Below are 12136 nucleotides of genomic sequence, written 5' to 3'. Positions count from 1 at the left end.
TTAGGAGCTCAGACACCATTCAGGGCTCACTGCTTGCACCAAAATTCTGGCTAGGCAGGAGGCACATGATGACAGATTCTGCTCTGTGTCTTTTGAAAACAAGTGTTGTTTTTTTCCTGAAAAGGCTCCCCCCCACTCTGCCCTGACATGAGGGCATTCACATTACGACATGGCAGTGAAAGTCACCAGTGCCCTCACGTTTATAACACATGCTCATCTGACATCTTAATCTGGGAGGTTCCAGGAGTGGGACAGTTTGCGCTCTGTCCATTTATCAGTTGTAAGTCCTGTAGTGCTCTGGGCCTGTGGGGAGCCCCTCTACCTCACTTAGTCAGGCTGGCTGCCCGCCCCTCTACCTCACTGAGACAGGCTGGCTGCCCCTCTACCTCACTGAGTCAGGATGACTGCCAGCTTCCCTGAGCTCTGGGGTGTAACTGACCTGTCTTGACCTCCTCTCAAACCCGCAGCTTTAATAATAACGGCTGCTAGTGAGGCACTGTCGCCTTGTGCGGTACACATACGCTACTGGTTGAAGGACTACCAGTTATCTAGCTGTGTGATAAGCTGTTTGAGCTGCAGGAGATATAGGATTAATCACAGAGACCATGATTATCTGCAGCTCTGACAGCTGATCATGTACCTAGAGAACTAGTTACTGTATTTCTGACTAATCTTACACCCGTGGCTGCATGACGGCACTCAACTGCCATGTCCATGGGCTCGTGGCTGTGTTTTTGGTTGCATGCCACTCTTCAAGTTGGTCACTGAAAGAGCCTTCATTCACCAGCCTGTCCTGGTATTGAACGCTTGGCTTGTTTGAAGTCACTGATCTGTCCTATTGAGACTCTCAGAAGAGGGCAAGCTGCCAGTCACTGAGCGTTAGAGTTTTGGGCCTCTGACCCACAATTGAGCCCATGGTGGTCTTCACGACCAGCACATCCCACTGTAACATCAGCGGGGCTAACTGCCCTGTTCAACAGCAGGGCCCAGCTCATCAAGCACACTCAGCTGAGAGGTGGCAATGATATTGCACACACGCAGGTTTGACTCTTCCACCTGCTCGGACCAGCCAACACTGATCATGTGCTCTTGTTCTCTGCTATTCTCCAGTTCAACAAAACCTAGTCTTCAATTTCAGCATGGACTGAGAATTTTTTTGTTAGGTAAGACATCAAGGATACAGGCCAAGGTTGGGCAATTAGAATGGAGGGACAAAACAGCCATGATGCCATTGTCTCTTTGATGGAACATGGACCTCACTGACAAGGCTAGCATTTGTTGCATATCCTTAACTGCAACTGAACTGAATGGCTTGTCATGCCATTTCAGGGGGCAGTTAAGAGTCAAACATATTGCTGTAAGTCTGGAGTCACACGTAGACTGCACCAGGTAAGGACGGCAGATTTCCTTCCCTTAAGAGTATTGTGAACCAGATGCACAAACTGAAATTGCTGGAAAAACTCAGCAGGCTTGGCACCATCTATGGAGAAAAAGCCGAGTTAACATTTGGATCCAGTGACTCTTCTTGAGAACACAAGCCCTTTGCTTTCCCCCATCGCCCTGTCCTCCCTGCACTAACACCTCCCGTCTCAGATGAAAGGACTCCCGAGCGCTGCACTGATGGGATTTTTCAAATTGCTTGAAGCCTTGGGAAGTGGCTGATATTATTGGGTTCCCAACCCCCAACATTTATTCCCAGTAATGTGATAGGGTCCAACAACTAAAAATCTAACCCTGGTTTCTGGATTCCTTGTCCAATTCTATAATCACTAAACTATTAGACTTGTCTACAGCTTTAGCACAACGATGAGTCTGTATTAGATTGGAATTTAATAAAATGGATTCATCACTGTGAGCACAATTAGTGTGGAAATCACTGTCGTGCAGGTGCACTCATTTGGCTTATCTTGAAACGCTTCCTTCAGATTGCAGTGAGGATATAAAGTATAATTTGTTTTATCTTTGATCTGTAGAGCCTATGAATGGTGTTACAAGAGAACAAAGAACAGCAGGTCCTTGGGCCTACCAAGGCTGCATTGGCACATAATGCCTTTCTAAACTTAAAAACTTTCTTCCCTCTCCACAATCCATATCCCTCTATTCCCTGCCTATTCATATTATTATCATGATGCTTCTGAAATGCTGCTATTGTATCCACCTCCTCTTCCAGGCACTTACCCCTCAGAGTGTACAAAAAAAACTTGCCTCTCTCATCTCCTTTAAGCTTACCCCATTTTACCTTAAATCTATGTCCCCGAGTAATTGACATTTCCACCCTGGGAAAATGACTCTATCCATGCCTGTCAGAATTTTGGTAACATCTGTCAGGTCGCCCTATATCCTCCAAGGTTCAAGTGAAAAACAAAGCAAGTTTGTCCAATCTCTCCTCATAGCTAATACTATCCAAACCAGGTGACATCCTGGGAAACTGTTTCTGTACCCCCTCCAAAGCCTCCACATCCTGCTGGTAGTGTAATGACCAGAATTGTACATATTCCAAATTAAAGTCATATACCTTCTTAACCACCACTTGGGTTGTCACTTTCAGGGAGCTGTGGACCTGTACATCTCGATCCCTCTATGTTGATGCTACTAAGGGTTCTGCCATTTACTGTATACTTCTCTCCAACATTAGATCTTCTAAAATGCATCACCTAGTATTTGTCTGGATTAAACTCCATTTGCCATTTGTATGCCTAAGATTCCAACCTATCTATATCTGGCTATCTTCTTTACTATATGCAACTCCCCCAATCTTTGTGTCATTTGCAAACTTACTGTTCAGGCCACCTACATTCTCCTCTAAATCATTTCTGTATTGTTTGTAATATATATATTATTACAAACAACAGGAGTCCAAGCACTGATCCCCGCAGAACACTACTAGTCACAGATCTTCAATCTGAAAAACACCCTTCCACTGCTAATCTGTGTCTTCTATGAGCTAAGCCAGTATCGTATCCATCTTACGAGCTCACCATGGGTCCCATGTGACTTCACCATTTGTATCAGCCCCTCCCATGATGGACCTTGTCAAAGCACTTGCTGAAGTCCATACAGACAACAACTACCACCCTGCCCTTATCAATCGTCTTTGTCACTTCCTCAAAAACTAGAGTTTGAGAGACATGACCTTCCCTGCACAAAGCCAAGTTGCCTATCGCTAATGAGTCTTTATTTTTCCAAATGTGAGTAAATCCTATCCCTAAGAATCTTCTCCAATAATTTCCCTACCACTGACATAAGGTTTACCAGCCTGTATTAAATTCTGGATTAAATCTGTTGCCCTTCTAAACAAAGGAACAAAGTTGGCTATTCTCCAATCCTCCGGGCACTCTCCTGTGACTAAAGACGATACCAAGATTTCATACAGGGCCCCAGCAATTTCCTCACCTGTTCCCTCAGCATTCTGAGATAGATCCCATCAGTCTTGGGGGCTTGTCTACCTTTAATGCTTTTCAAAACACCACCTTTTTTTTTTATGTTGACGTGTCTTAGAATATCAACATACCCCTCTTGAGATTCCCCATCCACCATGTCATTCTCCTTTGTGAATACCGACGAAAGAATTTAAAGATCTCATCCACTTCCTCTGGGTTCAGCTCCACGCACACACAGTCCCTGTTGTGTCCTTGAGTGGACCTACACTTTCCCCAGCTATCCTCTTGCTCCTTTATATTTGTCTAAAACACCTTGGGATTTTCCTTAATCCTGCATGCCAAGGACATTTCATGGCCTCTTTTTAGGCTTCCTAATTCCTTTTTGAGTTATAGAGATGTACAGCATGGAAACAGACCGTTCGGTCCAACCCGTCCATGCCGACCAGATATCCCAACCCAATCTAGTCCCACCTGCCAGCACCCGGCCCATATCCCTCCAAACCCTTCCTATTTATACCCATCCAGATGCCTTTTAAATGTTGCAATTGTACCAGCAGCTTTAAAATACTTCAGGACATTTTCTAACTGCAGAGCATTCATATTGTGCGCTACTCTAGGCTATACTGAAGATATTGGGATAATGTGAATCAAGTGGGTCTTAAGATCATAAGTAGAATAAAATAGCATCTTTGTAATTATGCCTCTCTAAATTACATGTACATTCTTTTTAATTAGGTAGTCAGTAATATAATCTATAATACAAGTACTTTGTAATATACAGGAATTGCTTCAAGTTTTGAAATGATTGTTCATATTTGTATTTCTGTTTTTCTTGGCCAGTGCCTTCCTGATTTTTTTTTAAGGATTTGTTCACATAGGCACTATTTCCCTTTCCTTTAAAACTGTGGATCCACATGTAATCACGTGTCTCATCACACAGTCAACACTATTTGCCTTTAGTTACTGTCCCTGTTTGATCAGCTTCTCCTCTTTATATTTATCCTTGAAGATCTCCTTTGCTGTTGAGCTCCTCATTTCGTCACCACATTCACAATCCCGGTTGGAACTTGAATCATTCATTGAAGCATTGCAAGGGCCCAAGTCACAGTCACCAAAACAAACTTGTAATGGAGGCTGCAGCACACTATCCTGCCTTGTCGTCTGCAGCCTGTCCGCAGCTTTTAACCTATTAGCTACTAGGTTGTCTTTGAGGATCACCCCCAGAATTTAAATCCTGATGGTCACCTTCCTCAGTGTTGCCCTTGTAGTTGCTTCTGCAAGTTATTCGAAAGAAGCCAACACATTCTACCTGCAGTGGTTCACGACTCTCATCCCAAGGTTAGTCAGTGTGCTGTCAAAATAAAAGGATTGTCCTTTTCCACTCCCTGTTCCTCATTTAACACCAGCCCCTCCCCACATACCAGCTTCCACAAGTCTAACTTGCCACTGCTAACCTTGGCTTTGCTGTTGACGCAGATTTTCACAGAGTGGATTGCAATGCGAAAGGACTCCTTTTTAAAATAATGATGGTATTTGAATCATGTAAAAGGTTCATAGCTCAAAGTCTGAATTGTGGCAAGAGAAAACCCCATAGCCTTCACATAAACACAGGTTCCAATCAAGGAATAATTAAAATACACAAATTCTGTGGGTAACAGGGAAGCGGTAGACAGGATATTAAAAGGAGGAATATGGAATTAAAATGGTTTATAAAATTTGTAAACTGATACATTATAGACTGTGGAGTACATTGTAAATTTCATTATTTAAGTACTCCATTGTGGACCCAAACCATATTATGAATAAAGCTACATGCTGCAGGGTTGGACACTGGGAACACACAACCACCTCTTCTTTTTTGTTTTATTCCTTTGTGGGACTTGGGCGTCGCTACCTGGCCAGCATTGATAGCCCACCTCCATTTTCCCTCCAAGTTGGTGGTGAGCTGCCTTCTTGATTCACTGCAGTCCACGTGCTGTGGGTTGACCCACAAAGCCGATAGGGAGGGAATTCCAGGATTTTGACGCAACGCCTGTGAAGGACTGGCGGTGTATTTCCAAATCAGGGTGGAGAGTGGCTCGGAGGGGAACTTTCAGGTGGTGGTGTTCCCAAGTACCTGTTACCCTTGTCCTTCTAGGCTGTGTTGGGAATAATTTAATTCATGGTTTCACCTTTCTCAGGCAGCCTGGAAGCCAGAATGTTAGCACCTAGCGATGTGGGCACTGGGGGGCGATTGTCAGGGTACTAGCTTCCTGTGTGCTTTAATAACAAAGCTGCCCCATTATAACAAACTCTGTTACCACTGTATTCTAGAAGAGCTTTGAAATTTAAGAAGTTTAGTGATTGTCAGCAGTTATCAAAAGCCTGAAGGCATCTGAATGTTACTTGTGCTGAGTCCTTCTGTGAAGATAGCCAATATGGTGATTAGCAGTGGAGAACTGTCCAGAGAATGGTGGCCCAACATGGGGAGGATGGGGATGTGATTGACTGGCTGAGTAAGAAAAAGTCAACCTTGTTGCAGTCCATTCTGAGCAGACATTGTGGTTCAGAAGCTCTGCTAAAGCAGTTGACTCCCATATGTTGGGTACAGAACTCCATGTGAATCAAATTTATATTGTTGTTTTGAAATACCATTTTTCATGCACGATGAAAGATTGCGTGACTGAATAGTTTGTCCTTGACTCATGAACACCATTAAACATGTGTCCAACCCCTCAACCTGGTGACCAGCTTTGGACATGGATTGTTTCCAATCCATTATTGGTGGATCTGAAACCTTTTCAGTTTCTACAGCTCGAGTTAGATGTCAGGTGTTATCCTCACCTCAGTGTCAGGTTGTTCTCAGTTCTCCTCCCCAGATTTGATGTTTATCCCAGTGTTGTACGGAGGGTGTGCCGTGCTGCTGGCGGTTTTGTCTTTGGCTGGGATGTTAAACTAATGCCCTCCTTGGAAGGATGAAGGAGAACTCGTAACTCTGTGTCGAAACAGAGACCGGGAAGTCACCCAGTGTTCTGCACAATAGGTATCCCTCAGCAAACATCACTGGAACAATCCGAGGAAGGGTCAGTCGACCCAAAACACTAACTCTCCACAGATGCTGCCAGACCTGCTGAGCCTTTCCACCAAGTTCTATTTTTGTTTCTGACTTACAGCATCCACAGTTCTTTCGGTGTTTATTCACTGGAACAATCTGCCTGTTCATGATGTAACTGCTGTTTGTGAAACATTGCAGGATGCATTTGGCTGCTGTCTCCTCCATTTACAGGGGGCACCATCCTTCAAAAGTGCTGGAGAAACTTGCGATGTCCAGCAGTGGTGAAATCTATACAGATGTATTTCTTTCTTTATTGTGGACGCTGCCAGTAGGGGCCCGCGATGTTTCCCTATGGAGCTGAGAAAGAAAAGTCTTGGACACCTCTACACCAGGCAGTTATTAAACACCCAGGGGTAGCTGGCTTGTTAGCACAGTGCATTGTTCTTAAAGTACTTTGTGCCTGATAATTTGTTTTTATATATAGCACAAGTGGTGTGTTTAATGCTGCCTCTTCTTGTGCTCTGTAAATGAATACAGTTGCTATGTTTCTATTTCTCCATAATTCTTATTTTTGCACATATTGTCCTTTTATAACAGTTAACCTTTGGACCATGTTTCAAGCAGCTCAAACTCTCGGAGGATATGAAGCGGTAAGTCCAATATTCCCTTGCTAACGATTACCGCTCTGTAACTTTGCCCCTTTCAGCCTTGTCATTCAGCACTTTGTATAAATAAACAGTGGCTCTGATGAATTCTTAGAATGGCTGTAACCATTCTGTATGTGTTTATAGAATCATTTTTTTTTTGCACAGAGGCTAGAGATTAGATCCAGATTTAGAATGGAGCAGATTTATTGTAAAATGCTATAAGTGGAAAACACATGTAACAGCTCCTCTGTCAAGGAGAAAAAGTGAGCTCTGTAATTTTTTCCCATGTTGCCTCTCAAAGGGGACAATTATAAAACCAAGCCAAAACTAGAGAAAGGAATTTTTAACTTGGCTGCTTGCTTTGCATCTGTTCGTTTGTAATATGGGAAAGTATTAATGGCTGCAAAGTGAGTCAGTAATGGTTGTTAAAGAATTGGAAAGGCCATTTGTCAATGGTTCCTTTGACAAGCTAATGTGGAATATTGAAACCTATCAGTATAATGAGGAAGGAAGTCCACATCTTTTACATGTCTGGTCAGTCAATATGATTGAGTTACAGTCTGCGCATTACATGGCCTGTATTTTTTGACTGTTAAAATATCTGATGTAATAGCTACTTGTTCAGGAAGAAAATATGTTTTACTTTTTTAAAAAAAGCTTGACTTCTAAGTCATTATGGCTCAGCCTGAGTTTGAAAGTTGGTATGTCCCTGTCCAGCAATTCAAGTACAAAACCGAGACTGGCCCCTCAGTGCAGTACCAAGGGGTTGTCTTTTTAGGTGAGATGTTATAAATTGCACTCATTTTCTTAACACTGTTCTCATACAGGGCTTTTATGCAAAACTAGTTGCTGTGTAGCTGGGTTTCCCCATTTGTCTGAGGGGAATGTTTTTGCGATGATGTAACACTATGCTGTAGTTGTCTTTCAAAAATGCAGTAAGTACATTTAACTGGCAACAGTTGTGAATCACGGAGGAGGAGTATGAGAAGCCTTACAATGATCCAGCTATTTCATTCAATTGCACTTGTAACTGCACCTAATGTAGAATTTTGGAAACCGTGTTCTGGGTAAATCAGGTGACTATAGAAAGCTCCTTGTGCAGTGGTTACTGAGTGTTCAATCTCAGACTACCAACTAATGCCAGGTTTTCCTGTGATTGGAATAGATAACTGCTCGTCGACAGTGGAAGCAGATATATGATGAATTGGGCGGCAATCCTGGCAGTACCAGTGCAGCAACGTGTACTCGCAGGCATTATGAAAGGTAAGGGTTGGATCATTGTGGTGAACTCTCACATTGCACAGGCCTTTTCCGTTTGCCTTTCTGTTGTAAAGTGATCATGGGTTTTAGCAATCCTTCAAAGCCAGGAACGCTGGTTCACCTGGGAATCTGATCTGCAGCGCTGGTTTATCTGGAATGCTGGTTAATTCCAGGTATCTGATTTTCAGTGCTCGTTAATCTGCAATGCTGGTCAATTTACATTGTGGTTAACATGGCGCATTCTGGGTGTCTGATCTGGAGTGGGTGATGGCCATGGTACCATTTTTATATTAAAAGGCTGTAAGGAAATGCCAGGGAACTATAGACTGGTGAGCCTGATGTCAGTGGTGGCAAAGTTATTAGAGGGGTTCTGAGGGATAGGGTTTACAGGCTTTTGGAAAAGGATACTCAACATGGCTTCATGTGTGGCAAATCCAGTCTCATGAACTTGATTGAGTTTTTTTTTAAAGAGGCGACAAAGAAGATTAATGAAAGCAGAGCAGTCGACAGTGTATGTGAACTTCTTCAAAGCACTTGACAAGGTTCTACATGGTAGACTGATTAGTGAGGTTAGATCACATGAGATCAAAGGGGAGCTAGCCAACTGAATGCAAAATTGGCTTGAAGGTCAGAGATAAAGGGTGGCGGTGAAGGGTTGTTTTTCAGACTGGAGGCCTGTGACCAGCAATGTGCCACAAGGATTGGTGCTGGGTCCACTGCTTTTTGTCATTTGTATAAATGATTTGTATGTGAAGTGGGAGGCATGTTTAGTAAGTTTGCAGTTGACACCAAGGTAGGTTACATAACCAACAGTGAAGAAGGTTGTCAGTACAATGGGACCTTGATCAAATGGGTCAGTGGGCTGAGGAATGGCAGAGTTTAATTTTGATAAATGTGAAGTGTTGCATTTTGGTAAGGCAAGCCAGAGCAGCACTTGTATGTTTAATGGTAGGGCGCTAGAGAGTGTTGCTGGCCAAGGAGACCTTGGGGATCTCGGTGTATCGATCCTTTGAAAGTGGAGTCATAGACAGGGAGGTTGAGAACACATTTGGCGTGCACACCTTCATTGGTCAGAATATTGAGTGTAGTAGTGGGGATGTCATGTTGCTGCTGTACAGGACATTGAGGCCACTTTTGGAATATTGCTTCAATTCTGATCTCTCTCCTATCGGAAAGATGTTTACTAAACATGGGAAGGTGTAGGAAAGACTTACAAGAATGTTGCTGGGACTGAAGGGTTTGAGTTATAGGGAGAGGCTGAATAGGCTGGAACTTTTTCCCTGTAGTGTCAGAGACTGAAGGGTGACCTTTATTGAAGTTTATAAAGTTAAGAAGGGCATGGATAGGGTGAATAGCCAAGGTCTTTTTCCCAGGTTGGGCGAGTCCAAAACTTGAGGCCATAAGTTTAGAGTGAGAGGGGAAAGTTGTAAAAGGGACCTGAGGTAACTTTTTCCACACAGGGTGGTGCATGTATGGAACAAGCTTCCAAAGGTGGTGGAAGCTGGTACAATTACAGCATTTAAAAGGCATCTGGATGGATGTATGAATAGGAAGGGTTTAGAGGGATATGGGCCAAATGCTGGCAAATGAGCCAAAGTCAGATTGGGATGTCTGGTCAGCATGGATAAATTGGACCAAAGGGTCTGTTTCTGTGCTGCATGACTCTGGAGTGCTGGTTAGTCTGGAGCGCTGGTTAATCCCGGGATGGTAAATTGAAAGAATCATGCAGTTCTTTGAAAGCTTGATCCAACCCCCATTATTCTGAGTGCATCTTCAGCATTTGGTACAGAGCTGAATTAATATCAGCCACCTCTTTGTTTGTATTTGATTTTATTACTGCTTTTCTCCCTGGCAAGCTGTCAAACTCTTAAGATTATCTGCTTGTGGTGGAAACTGGTGGATTGGCCTGATTTAGAGATGTTTCCCCCCCCCCCTCCAAAAACAAGAGCAGTGGCTGGCTCTGTGAAAGCTACTAATTCAGGCTGTGCTACGGCACTTTAAAATGATTAAATGGGGCAGTGGATTGTCGGGATGAATTGTGCTCAGTTTCAGAACATGAACCAAGCCTTCTGTTTATTTTCACGTGGCTTGTTTTGCATTCACTGCAGAATGAATTCATTTGATTTTTCTTTCTTGTGATGTGGTCTTAAATGCTGGATGGAAGCTTTTAGTTTAAGCAAAGCAGGAATAAATTAATGCTGATGATTTCACTAATGTCCCTTAGGCTTAAACTGGTCCAAGCCTGTCTCCAGTTTGTTTTAATTCAAATCAGCTCTGATACTCTTAAATAAATGTCTTAGTCAGCCTTAATTTGCTCAAAAGCTATCCATCATTGTCAGAATATATTACAAATTACCAGCCACTTGGCTAAAGTTCTTCACTGCTCCAGATTTAATTAGTTGGATTCCTGATGATTAACTGTAAATCAGCTCTGATGAGGTGCTCTGAGATACTGCTAAGAGTATGTTTAACGTTAATTTTATTCAGCCCTGTAATTAGGTTGTAAACATGGATCTGTTTGAGTTAATATGAAAAAACATCAACAATGCCATTGCAACCTATTCAAGGGATCTGTAATCAGCAAGTGGGCTGCAACGTCTGGCAAGATCTGAAAAGAAATCTCCTCCTTATCTGGAGCATTAAATGATCCGTCAGCCTGAGGATTTAGTGTTACACACTGTCTAAAAATTTGCAGGTGAGATCATTCTCTCTGCACGTCCAGAAGTTGGTGTATTTATTGTAGGGTCCATCCTGTGTTGACCAGTTTACTGATATCCTCCTTTGCGAAGTACAGACGGGGGTCAGATTTCAATGTATTGCCTGGACCTTGTATCATCTAATTTATCAGCACTGTTAGGTGGCCATGTCTTTGTAGCAATCTGGAACCTGCCTCAGAGCATCTATAAGAGGCTGAAAAAAATGCTTTCAATATACAAGATATGTTTGATGAAACAACTTGCTTTCATTATTCAGTGCATTGAGTATAGGAGTTAGGGAGGTCATTTGCGATTGTAAAGGATATTGTATAGGCCACTTTTGGAATACAATGTTCAGTTCTTGTTTCTGTGCTGTAGGAAAGGTGTTGTGAAAGGGTTCAGAAAACATTTACAAAGGTGTTGCCAGGAAGATTTGAGCTATAGGGAGGGGCTGAATAGGCTGGGTCTATTTTCCTGGAAATCAGAGGCTGAGGGGTGACCTTCTAAAAGTTTATAAAATCATGACTGGCATGGACAGCTTGAATGGTCAAGGCCTTTTCCCATGGTAGGGGAGTCCAAAACTAGAGGGCATAGGTTTAAGATGAGGGGGAAATATTTAAAAGCAACCTAAGGGGCAACTTTATCACGCAGAGGGTAGTGCGTGTATGGAATGAACTGTCAGAGGAAGTGTTGGAACCTAATACAATCACAACATTTAAAAGGCATCTGAATGGGTTTGTGAGTAGGAAGGGTTTAGAGGCATATGGGCCATCTGGCAAATGGGACTAGATTAATTTATGATATCTGATCAGCATGGGTGAGTTGGACCAAAGTGGGGGGTTTCTGTGCTGTACAGCTCTGGCTGTATAAGTGTGAACATTACTGGCAGCCAGGCTGTTGTCTACTATACTGCAAATTTAGTAATGAATTTTTTAAAAATGTGGAAGTACGGAAATAAATCACTTGGCTCAATAAACCTGAGTGAAATGAGACCGGATGTCAGTTGTTAAATGGTTTTACTTTGCAGATGGCAACTGAAATATGGAGAAAATTATGAATTTGATTCAATCAGTTTGACTTTGTCCTCATGTAAAAATACAAAGTAATGAAGCTGCTACA

The 12136-nt window shown here is 42.7% G+C and overlaps 1 protein-coding gene across 4 annotated transcripts in view; it reads left to right on the top strand.

The window, feature by feature from the left end:
• arid5b (AT-rich interaction domain 5B) overlaps nt 1-12136 on the top strand; it is a 125260-nt gene that overhangs the window by 89674 nt on the left and 23450 nt on the right. For all 4 annotated transcript variants that reach the window (XM_043712312.1, XM_043712313.1, XM_043712314.1 and 1 more), the window contains 2 exons: nt 7012-7064; nt 8227-8324. In XM_043712312.1, coding sequence (XP_043568247.1) covers nt 7012-7064; nt 8227-8324 — 151 coding nt within the window. The remainder of the gene's footprint in view (nt 1-7011; nt 7065-8226; nt 8325-12136) is intronic.

This window comes from Chiloscyllium plagiosum, chromosome 22 (assembly GCF_004010195.1).
Source record: "Chiloscyllium plagiosum isolate BGI_BamShark_2017 chromosome 22, ASM401019v2, whole genome shotgun sequence".
Taxonomy (NCBI): Eukaryota; Metazoa; Chordata; class Chondrichthyes; order Orectolobiformes; family Hemiscylliidae; genus Chiloscyllium; species Chiloscyllium plagiosum.
The sequence above is the reverse complement of the archived record's forward strand: the minus strand, read 5'-3'. Positions and strand labels throughout refer to the sequence as shown.